This window comes from Harmonia axyridis, chromosome 2 (genome assembly GCF_914767665.1).
Source record: "Harmonia axyridis chromosome 2, icHarAxyr1.1, whole genome shotgun sequence".
NCBI lineage: Eukaryota > Metazoa > Arthropoda > Insecta > Coleoptera > Coccinellidae > Harmonia > Harmonia axyridis.
The window spans coordinates 39,816,485-39,832,870 of NC_059502.1; the positions used below are offsets into that span (position 1 = coordinate 39,816,485).

Sequence of the window (16,386 nt, forward strand, 5' to 3'; positions counted from 1 at the left end):
GTTCTTATTTTCGTTAGAATATATATATATATATATATATATATATATATATATATATATATATATATATATATATATATATATATATATATATATATATATAAATCCTGGTGCTGATAGACGTCCAGTATAAATCTAGGCTTACAACGTCCATCAGAAATAGTCGGCTTTTTGTAAATTTCATCAGATATATAATGAAGTATGCCCCTGTGGGTTCAGTAACCGTACTCAGTTTTTCTCATACACCATTTTTTTTTTCAGTTATTTCAGTGCTATCTCATACCCTTTCATCCTCTTTCAATTTGACGACCGAAAGTATATAATGCGTACATCCTGTGTATCTTAGACGTCCCACAGTGTTGCCTTTTAGCGTCTGCACAAGTTCTATTGACTCGGATACGTATATGCACCCAACTGTATTCAATGAGTTCATTTGACGACCAAACGTTTTATTTGTATTACGCATTCGGAGAGGTGCCTGCTTCGTTATTCTGATCCTTCATTAATATTGGGGGGGGGGGGGTGTAACGTTATACGATTTTATATGCAGGATATTTTTCTCCAAAAATGAAAACGAAATGCAGTATACATGGACGGTGCCGAGATTTTCACATCGAATTATAACGAATTCAGTTCTGAATGGTAGAAAATAATTATTGTAATTGATTATTGATTAACAGGTTATGTCATATTTACTTGGAAAGTTCCTAATTGTCATATTCCAAAAAATGAGGTTTCAGTTATGAATAATCATGTATTGTAAACATTTTATGAAATGATTATTATATTTCTGTCAGTTTGCTTTATTGATGAGTGATGAGATAACCGCCTATGAAGAACCAAGTTTTCAAAATATGAAAATGCATAAAAAAAGCTTTTCCGTGTGAAACTTCCTCAAAATTGAAGTTTCTTTCCCTCTAAAATTCTATTGATATTGGTATCTACTTAAAATACCTCTTTTTTATTATCAGTTCATCGAATTTTTTACTTTTTGAGGAAATGGGAATATATTTCATCTAATTTTTCAAATTTTTTCATTCTCGAAACCTTCAAAACCTCCATATTTTCATCAAGGATTCATGATTTACAAATTTCGGATCATTATTTATTATGAATATTCTCATTCTTTATGATGAATTAATAGGAAAAACATAAGTCAATCGTAATTCAATGACAACTAGACTTAGAGAGAAAGAATTAATGAGATGACTTCACCTATCGAGTAACCTCGATTTCAGTCTTCTTCCCTCTCAATTTCCACTTCCTTTGCTCAAGTCAGTTAAGAAAATATTAGGAATAATCATAACAGATAGATTTTATGGTCCATCGCAGGAATTTCTTTCATTTTCAGCTCATAATCAGTAGACTTTATTGAATTCTCACTTGAGAATCATGGAAATTAGGAATATGCTTTCAAACTTGTTCATATGTTCATATTGACCAGCCTAGCTTTCGGATGAACACTTTGCCTTCTTCAGAGCACAAAAATGAACATTGAAATATTACAGGCTGTAACAATGAAGAGGTTAATATGAACATCAAGCTCATTGACTGACAACCCGATACCTCCAGGGTGATTCGCAAAGACCGTTCGTTAGAATATTTCAGAGAAAGACTAAAGATAAACTCTTATATTTAAGCTCTGTTATAAGAGATAAATACTTGGAAATAATTTCAGATTCGTTCGACTTTCGGTTTAACTGGAATTGATACTAACTTTCATTGATCATTTTATCATTGATAATCAGATTACCCATTGAATTCTACATTGTTTTAATTTTATTTATATATTGTTCTCAGAAAAGTTGTGTGAAATCTGAAAAAAACCTCCAAAATTCCAATGTTAGATATCAATTTGCAGATTTTTGCATAAAAATTCCTAATTTTCTAGTTTCTATCAGAAGACATACCAATGCTTCTCCTACGTTGATTGAAAATTCTATTGAACATGCAGATTGTTTATATTTTAATGTCAGAGTCAGACAACCAAAAATTTTTTTCAAATGAGAACCCATTTTTTTTATTGGTCAGCTAAAATCTATGTTGAGAACTAGTGTGTAAGAAGTATACATAATACTACTAATTTGAAATGCTTATTCTCTAAAATATAGGGTAGAATATTATGGTGCTTCTCGTTTGTATTATTGAAGTTTCATCCATTTTCAGAAGTATGGTAAAGAAAAACAAGAATTCAATCAATAGTTTCATATATCTAATCTTATGTTCCATATGACCACCGTTTTTTTTTTTGCTTTAAGGGATGACATTTTGATTTAGGAAGGATTGAAAAATGTAAAGTGATCACAGAATATGAAATTGTGTTTCAAATAACAAATAGCATAAATTGGATTTTTCAATGAGAAAATTTATGTTCACCTTCATCGAACATATTCAGTAGGAAATTATTGAATAAATACAATAAGTGTCTCACCATCAACTGTCTAATTTTTTTTGTCCAATGACATATGACTTGTTTTCGAAGTATAAGCCAGATACAAGGGTTGAACATCATTCTTGAGAAATATTGAATTGAGTGGAGTCAGTTATGTGCAAGCTTTCAAGAAATATCAGATTCAGGTCATATCTCAGTATTTTTGTGTACTCAATACGGAAAGGGTGAGGATTTTTGAAAACAAAATCGAAATGAAAAAAAAGCTACAAAGTTTATGATTTGTTTTTGTTTGGCAATTTGAATTTCATATTTTTTTCTGAGATTTTCTTTGAAGAAATTTTTCTAACATGGAACACGATTTTTTTTTAATGTCTTCAGCACAAAATTTTTCTGTTATATTCCTCACGATTTTACTTTCATTCTTACCCAACAGGAACATGTACACAGAATCATTAAATATCAAACGGTTTCTCCATCGAAGCCATGCGAATAACTCCTTACAAATCCTAACTTACTTTTTGAAGCAAGGCTGGTTAGGTTAATAGGGCCAAGACTTTGAAAAAATTTGTCATAAAATACCAGATGTTGATATGAAATAATCACAAAGGAATGCGGTAATTTCATGTAGGTATATGAAATCGACGATCCCCTATTAATGCATAATTTTTCTATAATTATAACCAAGGTGAACCCTCCACAGAAATATTCAAAAAATAACAACATACCTAAACATAAATGTCTTGAACTTCGATTTTGTCAGATTTGTCAATAACTTGACGAAATTTTAATTTTTTCATTTAGCGATTTTTTTTTATATCAAATCAAAATGGAGTTGACCGAAAAACCTCTAGGTACTTGAATAATAATTTTCAGGAAAATAGGATTACACAGTCAAATTCTGTGAATAACTTAGCGTTGCTTGGTAATGAGAAAAAAATCCTCCATAGTTATTTTCATTACCAAGAATCGGTAAGTAATTCACAGAATTTGAGAGTGCAACAGAATTTCAACGATTATTTTTATGCAAGTTGAGGTTCAGATAGATGATTTGTATATATTTATAGCATAGGCGTAACGAGAAGTGGTTATTGGGGACATAACCTCACCATTGATTAGAAGAAATAAAAAAATTCTAAGTAACAATACAAAAATTTTTTAAAAAAGAAAGAAAGAAAGATTTTGCTTTTCCAAAGTGGGGTTACCCCTCCCATGAGTCAACTCTAGTTACGCCATTGATCTATAGTGAAATAATTCAGAAGGAAGAATTGCCCTAAGTACTAAAAATAAATACCTATATATCATAATATATATTATTCGATACAATGCAAAACCATTGGATGTTGATATGATATAATCCCCATTTTTATTCCCCATCTATCAATAGTTAATCTTCTGGAACGAGTATTTTCCTAATCTGTTTTTTGGAAAAATAACACTTATTTTCATTCGACTCATATTGTTTATTCTTCGGCAGTGTGAATAAATTAATCTTGGGGTGGAAAAACGATTGCTTTATATTGAATAATACTTATTCTCGAAGAAAAATTCGGATAGGAATATCAAATGTAATTCAAAAGAAGAATAATATGCCTGGTCAGCTCTAGAATCCCCAATATCCTGACTGAGGAAAAAGAAGAAGAAAAAATTAAACCTCGTCTATTCGTGAACCTTTATTCAAGAAAAAACTATTGAAATTGATACAATTTTTCAATTTTAACCCTTACATTTAAGGGTATATACATTCTGTATGAAAACCTTAATTTTAAGCCAGTCCTTGTTCTTCAATAATTCATTATTCTGGCTTATGAGTTTTTCACACTCGATTCTTTTGGGTGGTATCTACTTTATTTCGGATATTGGTTTGGAAAAATTCTTTAACAACCTTCTTCTGTTCCTCTGTCCACGGCGTTCTTTGAATTTTGTTGTTTTTTCTCTTATTCTTTCTTCTCAGAACCTCATCCTTCTGGTTTTCGTTCTCAGATTCTTCTCTTCTTTCAATGTTAATCTGCCTACTACTCCTTTCAAGTGTTTCGTAGTCCATATTACTATCATCATTCACATCGCTTGGAATGGCATCTTCATCTGGTTCTAGTTCATCTTCTAGGTTCTGTTCCAAATCAACTTCGATTTCATCAAGAGTTTTCCCTTTGAAAGAAGCAGATGTACCTGAAAATATTTCATGACATGCTATATAATTCTTGTATGAATTTAGCTCTGAAGTTTATTAATCTGGGCTAATGCATCTAGATTTAACAAAATGAATGAATGAATTCCATTGAATCGGTTTTTAATCATCCGAATGAAATTTTTTCAATGCGAAAATGTTTGAGTATTTCAAATTCATAAACAGAATTAACTGATTTGAAGGATGATAATCTTTCGAAAATCTGGCAAAATTGTAGACACTATACTAGATACAGAACTTCAGAGCAAAATCGAAAAGAGGACAGAATCTGAGTCTGACATATCTCGCTTAGGAAAAGAATTCAATAAATAATCTCAGATATGACTATTTTGTTTCGAAATTGGGTTACTACTCGTTTACCTTACCTGGTTTCAGAATGAAAATAGTTTATTCGCGCTCTTTTAGTGCTTTTTTTTTGGGAATTGAAGATAAACGGTACACACAACTTACAACAAAAAATCCATGAAATTTTTTTGAAATTCAAATTGCTCTGAAAAGCTCTCATTATTTTCATTCTGATAGCAAATACATTAATTCACCACCAACAATATTAATCATCATTATTTTACAAATATGCTTATGCATGCATGGTAGGTATAGATCAATTCTTTCTTTTTCATCATTTCTTCTTCAATCATGTTGCCATGTGAGAAGTACTGTATTATATAATACTATTTCTGGGATAAAATAATAAAATTCCACGTAGAGATTGTTTCGTAAGTGATTTCTGAACTGCAATGATAAGATAATTGACCAATTTAGTATTGGCTTACTAATAGTTGCAATAATATTTTCAATGAGTTATGTGTTTCAAATACATTACCTTGTTCCATGAGGAGCAAAATTTTCACAATTTTAGATGATTGGTAAACGTCATCAGGCAATCTATAAGAATTCTTATGGGTTCCAGGAGTGTGTCCCATAAATGTTGATAATTGCTCCAAGTCCGAATCTGTCATGCTGAATATCTGTGATAGGGTGGCTAGGTGCTTCCTTAGTCTCGTAGATGTAAGTGCATCGTGTCTTTCTGCCCCACAGGCTTTTGCATATTTCGCCAGAACCTTATAACCCACGATATGTGAATCGCTGTCAGGAAGGGCGAATAAAAATCTGTTTTCCTCTCTGACATATTTGTGTCTTATTTCATTCATTATTGAGATGTCTTTCTGAACTTCTGTGCTGAATAGGACAGGAACGCCGCGATTTCTCTTTCCTCTTATAACAATTCTCTTGAATCGATTCATTAAAAATTTTTCCGTAGGTGAAATAGCATCGGAAAATTCTTCATAATTTTGTCTTTTGGATGATTGATTATATAAATCGATTAATAGTCTCTGTAATTCTCCTGGCCTCTTTCTATTAAGTAATAACACCCTACAATAGACAGTTTCAGTTAAAACTTTGTATGCCGATTTGTTTTCATTTTCACTACTTAACTTTTGTTTGGCTTTATCAGCTTCAGTAGTCAGGTAATTTTTCATCAGTTTCAAGTCTTTGGCTAAGGGTATGATGGTTATTTTATTCCATCTTTTTATGTGCAGATTATTCGATGCAACGGTTGAGATATCATACCTCCAGTTGGCTTCAATGAGCTGTGCGAAAGTTTTCATTGCCGATTCAGCGTTTGCTGCAGATACCGTTGCATAAATATGTTTTCTTTTTAGAGCGAATACTATTGCCAAGTCACAACATTGCTTTAATGAAGTTGCTATGTTCATGGCGAATGTTGGCGACAGAAAACATTCTGTAGACTTATCATACTTAGCACAAAGTTTGGTAGCTGTTACAACTGTGTCATAATATTTAGGTTGGAGCATATCCATCATTGTGTTGATTGATTTATCGAGTTTCTTGGCTTCGATTAATAATCGGGAGAGTTCCCTCATTTTTCTTGAAGTCACATTTATGAAATGCTTCTTTCGGTGAACCCTCAAATAACGTGACCCAAAAGCACAAATAAGTGCATCTTGTTGGGCAACTATAGACACTTTATCAGGCCTCATTCTAGGAAATACTTTGTCACGTAAATCAGGATCTGTTTTATGATTTTTGAAGTATAATGCTGAAGTGGAGCTTATGTTATTCTCCAAGTGAGGATTTTCTGTGCACCTCTTCTTGTGTCGCCACAACTGCTTACGAGAGTAAAATCCGAGACAGTAAAGGCTAGGCAAATATTCACTGGTATCTCCACCTGGTGGTTTTTTCATCGGCTTGGAACAAACCTCGGAATTTCTCAAATAATTTCCTTTTTTTCTTAGGCTCGTTATTAGATTTTTTCTTTCCTTACTCTTCACAGGCTTCGCAAGTAATCGCTGCACCTCTATCTCAGCTGAGTGACATCTTGCAATGTGTCTACTAAAATTAAGAACCTCAGTCTCACAAAAGTAGCAATTGTCCCTCTCAGGTGCCTTCTTTTTATATTTTTTTTTCTGTTTCATATTTTTTTCTTTTTCCACAATTTCCAAGTCCTTTGCTTCAGAGGTCGTGTCGAAATTAAGTATATCTGAATCCTGGAAGAAGTACCAATGAGATAAGGTGTGTCAATTTGAAAAAGAACCACCGTCAATATCTCGATCCCCATGCAAAAACAGAAAAAACGCATAAAGAGATAAAGTTTAGTTCGTAGGGATTTTTCCAATCAATTTGTATCAGCCCTGCAAAAGTGAAGACATCAAACCCTAAAATTTTAAATGAAAAGGTGGTTACGTGTCACCTTGTTTCAACCATAATTATAATGCCTTCTTACAAAAACGAAACACTGGCCCTTCCTTGTCAGAACTTCCGAAAAATAAAAACGGTAGCATACCTAGTTACGATAGCAAAAGTTGCAATTACTATAAAAGATTTTGAAAATGTTGTTCATTATTTTGTAGACAAAAATTCGAACCTTAGGTTTTGAAAAACTTGAATTCCTCGGCTTGCAGTGCCTTTTCTTACATTGAATTCATTTACATCTCTGGGATGTGTTTTATACCCAACCACCTTCAAATGTCTCCGGAAAAAGAATTCTAAGGGTGGTAAAAATGGGGAGTGTAGTGAACATTCTACCAATCCAATTTGCTCAAAATTCCATTTTTTTTTTCGGAATTACTAACCATAAACGGGATCACCTTTGAAATAAAGTGACATTTAAAGCCCTTCCTATTCAAGATTTTAGCTGTTGCATGCTCACAGGGTTGATACAAATGGATTGAAATCTACCGTATAAAATGTTTCCCATGAAATCCTAACCTAGTTCTTTTTGCATTTTTTCTGATTTTTCATCATGGCCGAGATATTAAAAGTGGCACTTTATTAAATGGACACACTGTATATAACTTTTATTCATTTTGTGGAAACTCAGAAAGTTTTAATGATGAAAAATCCATTTTGGGAGATTCTAATGAAGTAAAGGAAAACTGGAATTGGGGGCATTCCACGTGAACGAGTCAGAAAAAAAGGAAATTTATCAATATTTGGTTCAATTCTAGTTGTTAAAAAAAATTATGAGAAGTCCTGTGCAGAAAATTTTGAGCAATCGTTCATTGTACTATTGCCACAAAATTTTGTATGAGGCTGATGATTGGTGTTAAATATATGACTGTGAAATTTCAGCATGATCGAATTCACAATTTTATGATTATCTGAAAAATCGATAATTAAAATTTAATTCTATGGTTCTGATCATGCAATCCCTTTGATATTTTGCATGTGCCAATTGATTTTAGTTGTTAAAAAAATTGAATTTTTTTTCGATATTTCAATTGAATTTTCTATGATTCTGGTAAAGCGATTGCCACATAATTTCGTATGAAGCTTGAAATGGATATGGTACAAATGACCTCAAAATTTCAATTTGATGGGTTCAGTATTGTCTAAGATATTGAGGGAACAAAATTTCGAATGCCCACTTTCATGGAACACCCTGATTATTTTGGTCGTTAACTAACTCAACTGAAAATTTCCAGTCTCTAGGACATTTCCTTTGACAGTAATCGTCTAAACGGACGGCCCTACGGGCGAAATTGAATTTGACTACGGATTCTTAATCAGTGAATCGAACCTTGTTGTTTGAGATGAGACCATTATCGGTTCGAAAATCGAAAATTACAGACATTTAGGCAAAACGATTATAGCACTCATTTAAATAGAACGAGCACTCAGAAAGCGAAAACACAATTATTTTTTTCTCTGAGTTGAACATTTTGGGTATTGAGCTTTTGGAAAAGATCGTTCTTTATTCTATACAAAACCGCAAATGAACATTTCAAAACAATTTTTCGAAAATTTGATCAATATTTTTTTCTTTGTTGTATTTTGAAATCAGCTCTAAGTAATCTTGTAAGCTCGAAATACCACACAGGTTTTTTTCAAAAGCTCCTCACTCCACCGACTGTTAGAAAGTTTGGTTTTCGTATAGTCCGTTGTTTTCGTTCTTGAAAACCTCTTGGCGTTCATTGATCCCTCAGAAAAAATATTTTGTTTCTACTCACCCCATTTTACCAGTATGGCAGTATGGAAGTTTACATAATACAACTAGCACTTTTCGAGTGGGGAGTGCTAGTTGAATCATACTCAAAATATTAATATGTGCATATGAGAGAATAAAAATTACCATAATGAAAAAAAAATGTAACATGCTACAGAGAATGCTTCACTAACCTGGGAATTGCAATTATCCTCATTCGAGATCTGAAACATGAAAGCAGTCGTATGAAGTTGCAAAATCTCAAAAAATATTCATATACCTCAAAACTGGACGGAACGTAGTCAACGTCTAAATCCGAAAAGGATAAAGAATAAGACAAGTTTTCTTGGACTCCAGCATCATCTGCCTCATTTTCATTCTCTGGGATTTTTTCAACAAATTTCATCTAGAAAATCGAAGACTTTCAGTTCACATATAAAATCGATAGATCAATATAAAATGATCAATACAAAATTGATCGATTAATTTTTCTAGAGGATATGACAATATTGATACACTGTCACATTGAACTGAGTTCTGATTCTCGATTTAGTTCCATTTTCGAATAATGAATTGCAATTTTCTAAGAAGCTTACCTCTTTTGGTACTTCAAAGTCAGAGTTTTTGAAAGATTCTTTAGGGTCAACATTACAAAACTTTCTCCATGAATTGTTTTTCAATTCTTCATTCATTTTTAGGTCTGCTTCTCGTTCTCCTAAAGAAGTGAAAAGCCAAAATGAAAAAAAAGTTCCGAAAAAGAAAAATATGATGTGAAAATTATCCTTTCATTCTTCAGTAATTAGACATTCTCATTCCATTTTTATTTAGAAAATGAAAGACAATGCAAGCCGGCTAGACTAACAACTTCGTTTAGCCATTATTTGGTCATTTCTCCAAATTCAAAATAGTTTAGGAAATGAAAATTTGTCGAAAGTGATCATATTACTTTGCGAATAATTTTTCCATGTATAGTGTTTCCGAATACCACTCGAGATAAAATCTCAGCAGGTGAAATTTCTCGATTGTTATATTTCAAAATTTCGATAAAACGTCTTCCGCGAAATTGCTAAGCAATATTTATTGCCTATTTCCATATTAAAATCGAGAAACTTTGGGTATAGACTATAGAATTTGGTCTCTGTTGGTATTACATAATATTACTCTCCTATTATATGTTATTATTATATGTTTTCCGAAATTATAATAAAATAGCTACTTACCCAATGCGCTCGATAAAATTTTTCGTGCTCTGGTTAGGTGGCGGTTCATCTTGCACTTTCTTATACCTACACTCTCACAACAACACTGAAACGATATCATAGGAACTCCTCAATTCCAGATCTTTTCCCGCTAAAATTTCGCATTTTTCCGGTTTAGTCCGATCCAAATTAATAGGAATCATCGTAAGAATTCAAATGATGCAATGCCGTATTTGTTTCTTTCAAATGTTCTAGTTAAGGTTTGTTGTTCAATGTTCTAATATAAGAACAGTTTCTGTTTTGAATCATGTTTCCGTTTTCGAATATTTCTCAGAGAAATTCATCAACATAAATTAATTCATAATAACATTTTGTTATATATGGACGTCCAAAAAGCGACCCATGAAAATACACCCTAATGAAATGGACGTCGAAAAAGCTGACTCTGTACTGAGTATATACAGTAGTCGGACCTGTTGATACACTCATTCAAGAGCTGGTAAATTCCAATCAAATTAATAAGAGGGTTGTGAAAGAACAAAAAAGAATGTGGGGATGCATACTTTCTAAAATATTGAAATATTCATAAATGATAAGATTTTTCTGGATGAAAATATAGTATCTTATGTCAGTATATACTGCTTACATCAAATTCCATTCGATAAAATTCAGCATGCAGAGTTTTTTAATTCGTTCGGAAGATGTAAATCCAAAGTTATCAGAAAAAGCCGTATATATTTGACTATTAGGAATAGTGTGATAAGATATGTGTATAGTTACGCTAGTAACGGAATATCATAAAAAAAATAATAACATACGAATAAGTCAAAAGAATGTTTTCCCCAATTCTGATTAATCAAAATAAGTTAATATATAGATCTATACAAGTGCCTCTATAGATTCTTTGTAGTTTTGTTAAAAAACCCTAAATCTCTCATTTGGTTGCAATTATTGAATTGATGTATGTCGTCAAATTGAAATTGAATTGGAAATTTATTCATATTGGTCCCTATATTTTCGCCTAATGTTATTCCAAGAATTAGTTGTATCACATTTTTTTTTCGTGAATATGTATAAGCAATAGAATTTAATATATTGTGTTATAATTCATGACCGATCGGAGCATTAATGTATATCAATTCCAATGTGGGTTGAGAATAATGAGATACTAATTCTGAGACAACGTTTTTTTCGAACTAACCATTGAAGTTGATGAACTTTGAAATTTCAACGAGGAAAATATTATATGTAAAAATTCCGTGTTACGGTGATAATTTACGAACTTTTCCGAAACGACTCGACCAATTTTTATGAAAATGTAGTTTGTAGGTATGAAAATAGTCCGCGAGGTATACAGGGTGGAAGGAACGACTTCAAAACTTTCAGCGTAGAATTAAGATTCAAAAAGGAAAGATGAATTCATGAACGAGTAGAATCAAATCAATAGCCCTCAGGGTATTCAAATTGGATTTATCTTTTTCCCAATATAGACAAACGCGCAAAAGCTTCTGATTTCAGGTCAGTGCTTCTTTATTTTTTTTAAATTATCGCCATCAATAGATATGATTATTTCTATGTACTCCTCACACGTTAATTATATTGATGAATATGGATATTGCTTCAATAATATTGACCGTGTGAGGTAGCCTTCAGGAATAAAGGATATATTACTTTCGAAAATATCATACATTCAATCTAGAGAATCAATGATTCGAGTTGTTTGTTTTTATCGACGGTCATTCCAATTTCTGTGATAGATTTTTCTACCACACCCTTATTATTTGTTATTTTTCATTTAATATCAATAATATTTAAAAAAAATAATTTATATAGCAGATCAACAATTTCCATAAAAAACAAAGATATCAATTAAACATCCCATAACGGTTGGTCGTTATGAAATTCACGAAGTTAGTTAATCTATATACTATCATCTCCTTTCTGTCTCTCACATCATCATCACTTCATCACACGGTGATATGTGGATAGACGATTTTCGTGAGTATTCATAAATGCAGCTCCAAGCACTTCATCGAGAAGCGACGCTACGCATGGAAAACAGTTTTTTTTAGATAACAAAGTATAACGGACGTCCCTTGATCGCACTGTATAAGAATTATTATGAGACTATGTTGCCAAACTTTATGTCGTCAAATGCTCTCAATATGAAACGGGGAAGATGTATATAACATATACGCGAGAGGTAGTAGTCAGCGCTACGGTCGTTCGTTGTTTGAACTGAAATATACGATTTTGTACACGATGAGAATACCTGACGTCATCGGCAAAAATTGACATACGCACTCAGGACGTGCCATGAAGTCATAATACATTGAGAATTGGGCAAAACAATTCGACGTCCGTATATCGGACGTCGGATTGCAAGAGGACGTCGAAATGATGGTAAAACGACAATGTATGGCTCTCCAAAGGCGGTTTAATGTATATATATATATATATATATATATATATATATATATATACAGGGTGTCCTGTAAAGACCACGTCAAACCGAGGGAGAATGTAGATCAAAGGATAACCCACCTGCTATGACAAAATTCCCATTATAAAAGTCTTACCGTTTTCGAGATATTTTTTTTTTTTGAAAATAATGAATTTTCGCCCCATTCAATAGTTTTGTCCTTACAGTTGGTACAATTTTACATCTTTTTGGTTAATTTTTTCAGTAAAATATTGCTGAAGAATGATTTCAACGTTTACATTGAAAACATCCTCCGAACATTTTAAAGGGGGGCTATGAGAAATATTTTTATTGGAAATTTTGGTAGTTGATTATTTTGTTCATGAAGTTTAGCCCACCGTTGTGGAAAAAAAATGTACCGAGCTACTGCTGTACATTACACCAATAGTTTGTCCATTTTATAGTGATTTCAAAGAGGTATCACACAAGTCATTTGTTATTCAAAGAAAAGAGATATGGCTGTTTTTATCCAAATGGGTACGTTTCTGACAAAATCAAGTTTGTCAATTTTTTTAAGAAATCTTCGATATTGCATTACTTAGTGAACAATGGCAATTGTTTACGTGCGAAAATATTACTCGCATAATTATTCACCTCAACGAAATTCAATTTTGCCGAAAATTTTTCGAAAACATCATGCAGATCCAGATTTTTTCAATAAGATTATTTGGAGCGAAGAGTCTCCCTGTACCAAGGATGAATTCATGAAGACCTTAATCCTCTGAACTTTTAATATTGGGGCTGCCTAAAAGACAAAGTATACGCAACACCCATACGTGATGAAGCCGAATTGCGGATGCGTTCTCTCAATTCGGCTTCATCACGCATGGGTGTTGCGTATACTTTGTCTTGTAGGCAGCCCCAATTATAAAAGTCCATAGGATTTAGGTCAGGGCAACGAGGAGGCCACAAAATTTCACCTTCTCTTCCAATCCACCGGTGGGGATCAGTTCTATTTATATATATATATATATATATATATATATATATATATATTGAATGAAATTTAAGGGTCTTTAGGCTCGGGTTTTGGGAGTAAATGATTGACTACTCTTTATTCTATGCCAAGCTTTCGCATTAATTTAATGCTTCTTCAGGGCTTCTGCAAAAGATCAATAATATACAATTAATAAATAACAAATTTTAGAAAACAAACAAATTTACTCACTGAATGTGAGGTTTTACATGGATAACATCTGCCACAAACGTTGTAACCAATAAAAACAAAAAGTTATATTTTGATTTCATAGGAATTCTCCAAAAACACGTCAACTAAATCTATTTTACAATTTAAAAACTCTTCCGGTTGATAATCTTATTTATACACAATTTAGTAACTCTCTTCATTTACTCCCAAAACCCGAGCCTAAAGACCCTTAAATTTCATTCAATATATTTATTTTGGCTCTTACAACAATAGTTATTATATATATATATATATATATATATATATATATATATATATATATACAAAATGTGATAATTTCCTAAAGTAATTAATAAACAATGGTTTAAGGGGTGTTGGAAAACTTCAATTGTTACTAACTTCTTTATTTCATCAGTCGACGTTTCGATCCTTGGTTGGGATCTTCTTCAGGACTTCTATAAAACAAACAACATACAAATATAACAAACATTGCAGAAAAGACAACATGTTAAAACGCACCGAAATGCGAAGAGTTACCAGATCTTAAGTTGCACTGAATCTTATACAGATTTGGAGGAAAAAATTATTAATTAACTTGAACACAAAATAGTCTCTAATACAATAACGTCTCTTTTTTATATCACACACTTCCTTATTCTCTTGAAAACTTATTTTTGAAATTCTTTCTTCATCCATCTGACAACTGCGTAAAAAACGAAAGGGGTTAGGTCGGGTTCATAGAACATCATAGATCTTCAACTGACATTGGAGAACATAGAACTTGAGATCAACAACTCACTCTCACTAAGTTGGTTTGAATGTATCAGATATGAATAAATGTTGCTAATGTTCTCTATATCCTTTCTGTAGTTCATGGAATTTTCATGTCGCTTAATGTGAATCATTTCCAGGAAACATCTTTTTCTCATATTCTCCTCGCACTCCAAGACTGTCACCGAATCATAGTCCATTCGATGGTCAACTGATCTTACATGTTACATGTAATTAATTATATATATATATATATATATATATATATATATATATATATATATATATATATATATATATATATATATATATATATATATATATATATATATATATATATATATATATATATATATATATATATACAGGGTGTCCTGTAAAGACCACGTCAAACCGAGGGAGAATGTAGATCAAAGGATAACCCACCTGCTATGACAAAATTCCCATTATAAAAGTCTTACCGTTTTCGAGATATTTTTTTTTTTTGAAAATAATGAATTTTCGCCCCATTCAATAGTTTTGTCCTTACAGTTGGTACAATTTTACATCTTTTTGGTTAATTTTTTCAGTAAAATATTGCTGAAGAATGATTTCAACGTTTACATTGAAAACATCCTCCGAACATTTTAAAGGGGGGCTATGAGAAATATTTTTATTGGAAATTTTGGTAGTTGATTATTTTGTTCATGAAGTTTAGCCCACCGTTGTGGAAAAAAAATGTACCGAGCTACTGCTGTACATTACACCAATAGTTTGTCCATTTTATAGTGATTTCAAAGAGGTATCACACAAGTCATTTGTTATTCAAAGAAAAGAGATATGGCTGTTTTTATCCAAATGGGTACGTTTCTGACAAAATCAAGTTTGTCAATTTTTTTAAGAAATCTTCGATATTGCATTACTTAGTGAACAATGGCAATTGTTTACGTGCGAAAATATTACTCGCATAATTATTCACCTCAACGAAATTCAATTTTGCCGGCAAATTTGGCGAAAACATCATGCAGATCCAGATTTTTTTTTGTTTCACACTCTCGTGGGTTCGATTAGATATATATAGATATATATATATATATATATATATATATATATATATATATATCTGTCGGGACAAACTAAAATTGAAATAGAATAATATTGAATGCGATGATAGCGCCGTCCGCCGGATCTAATGTAAAACATTCCAAAATCAACAACTCCTTATAAATAAGAAATTAATTGAAAAAACATTTTCCAGTAGACCAAACTGTAAATCTAAACCATTCTCGAATCTCCACGAACACACACAAAAAATTTCATCAAAATTGGTCCAGTCGTTTAGGAGGAGTTCAGTCACATACACACGCACACAAGAAATATATATATTAAGATATATACATATATATATATATATATATATATATATATATATATATATATATATATACATATATATATATACATCACGGAGAAGCTTACGAAGTATCAAGACCTTGCCTTCGAATTGAAGACTACTTACGATCTCAGGTCGGTGGTGATTCTCCCTCTCATAATTTCCACCAGTGGGCTGGTTGAGGCACACCTAGAGGAGTACACTCTCATGCTGGGTCTACAAAAAGAGTTGATAAGTACTGCACAGAAACAGGTTATTCTTGCTACCACAAGGATAGTGCGAAAGTTCCTTTCTACCTCCTGAACACCTTGTCCGCTAAGCGGGCCGGTGTAGTTGGCGAACCATCCCCATCGTGGTGAAGTTAAAAAAAAAAAAAAAAAAAAAAAAAAAA

The 16,386-nt window shown here is 32.1% G+C and overlaps 2 protein-coding genes across 4 annotated transcripts in view; one reads left to right on the plus strand and one right to left on the minus strand.

Moving 5' to 3' along the window:
- LOC123672379 (pyruvate dehydrogenase phosphatase regulatory subunit, mitochondrial) overlaps window positions 1-16,386 on the plus strand; it is a 280,794-nt gene that overhangs the window by 17,175 nt on the left and 247,233 nt on the right. The window lies entirely within an intron of this gene.
- Window positions 4,758-12,659, minus strand: LOC123672385. The gene is made up of 4 exons (XM_045606486.1): window positions 9,621-12,659; window positions 9,305-9,430; window positions 9,219-9,248; window positions 4,758-7,087 (listed from the first exon to the last, which is right to left on the minus strand). Exons 1-4 carry the CDS (start codon window positions 9,714-9,716, stop codon window positions 5,336-5,338), a joined length of 2,004 nt encoding a protein of 667 aa, XP_045462442.1. The 5' UTR covers window positions 9,717-12,659; the 3' UTR covers window positions 4,758-5,335.

Excerpts from the sequence above, each read along its gene's own strand:
- LOC123672385 (XM_045606486.1), bottom strand. The coding sequence starts at position 9,716 with ATGAATGAAGAATTGAAAAACAATTCATGGAGAAAGTTTTGTAATGTT. Across the intron at positions 9,431-9,620 it reads ACTTTGAAGTACCAAAAGAG|ATGAAATTTGTTGAAAAAAT; the intron begins GTAAGCTTCTTA and ends TCGATTTTCTAG. Across the intron at positions 7,088-9,218 it reads AGGATAATTGCAATTCCCAG|GATTCAGATATACTTAATTT; the intron begins GTTAGTGAAGCA and ends TACTTCTTCCAG.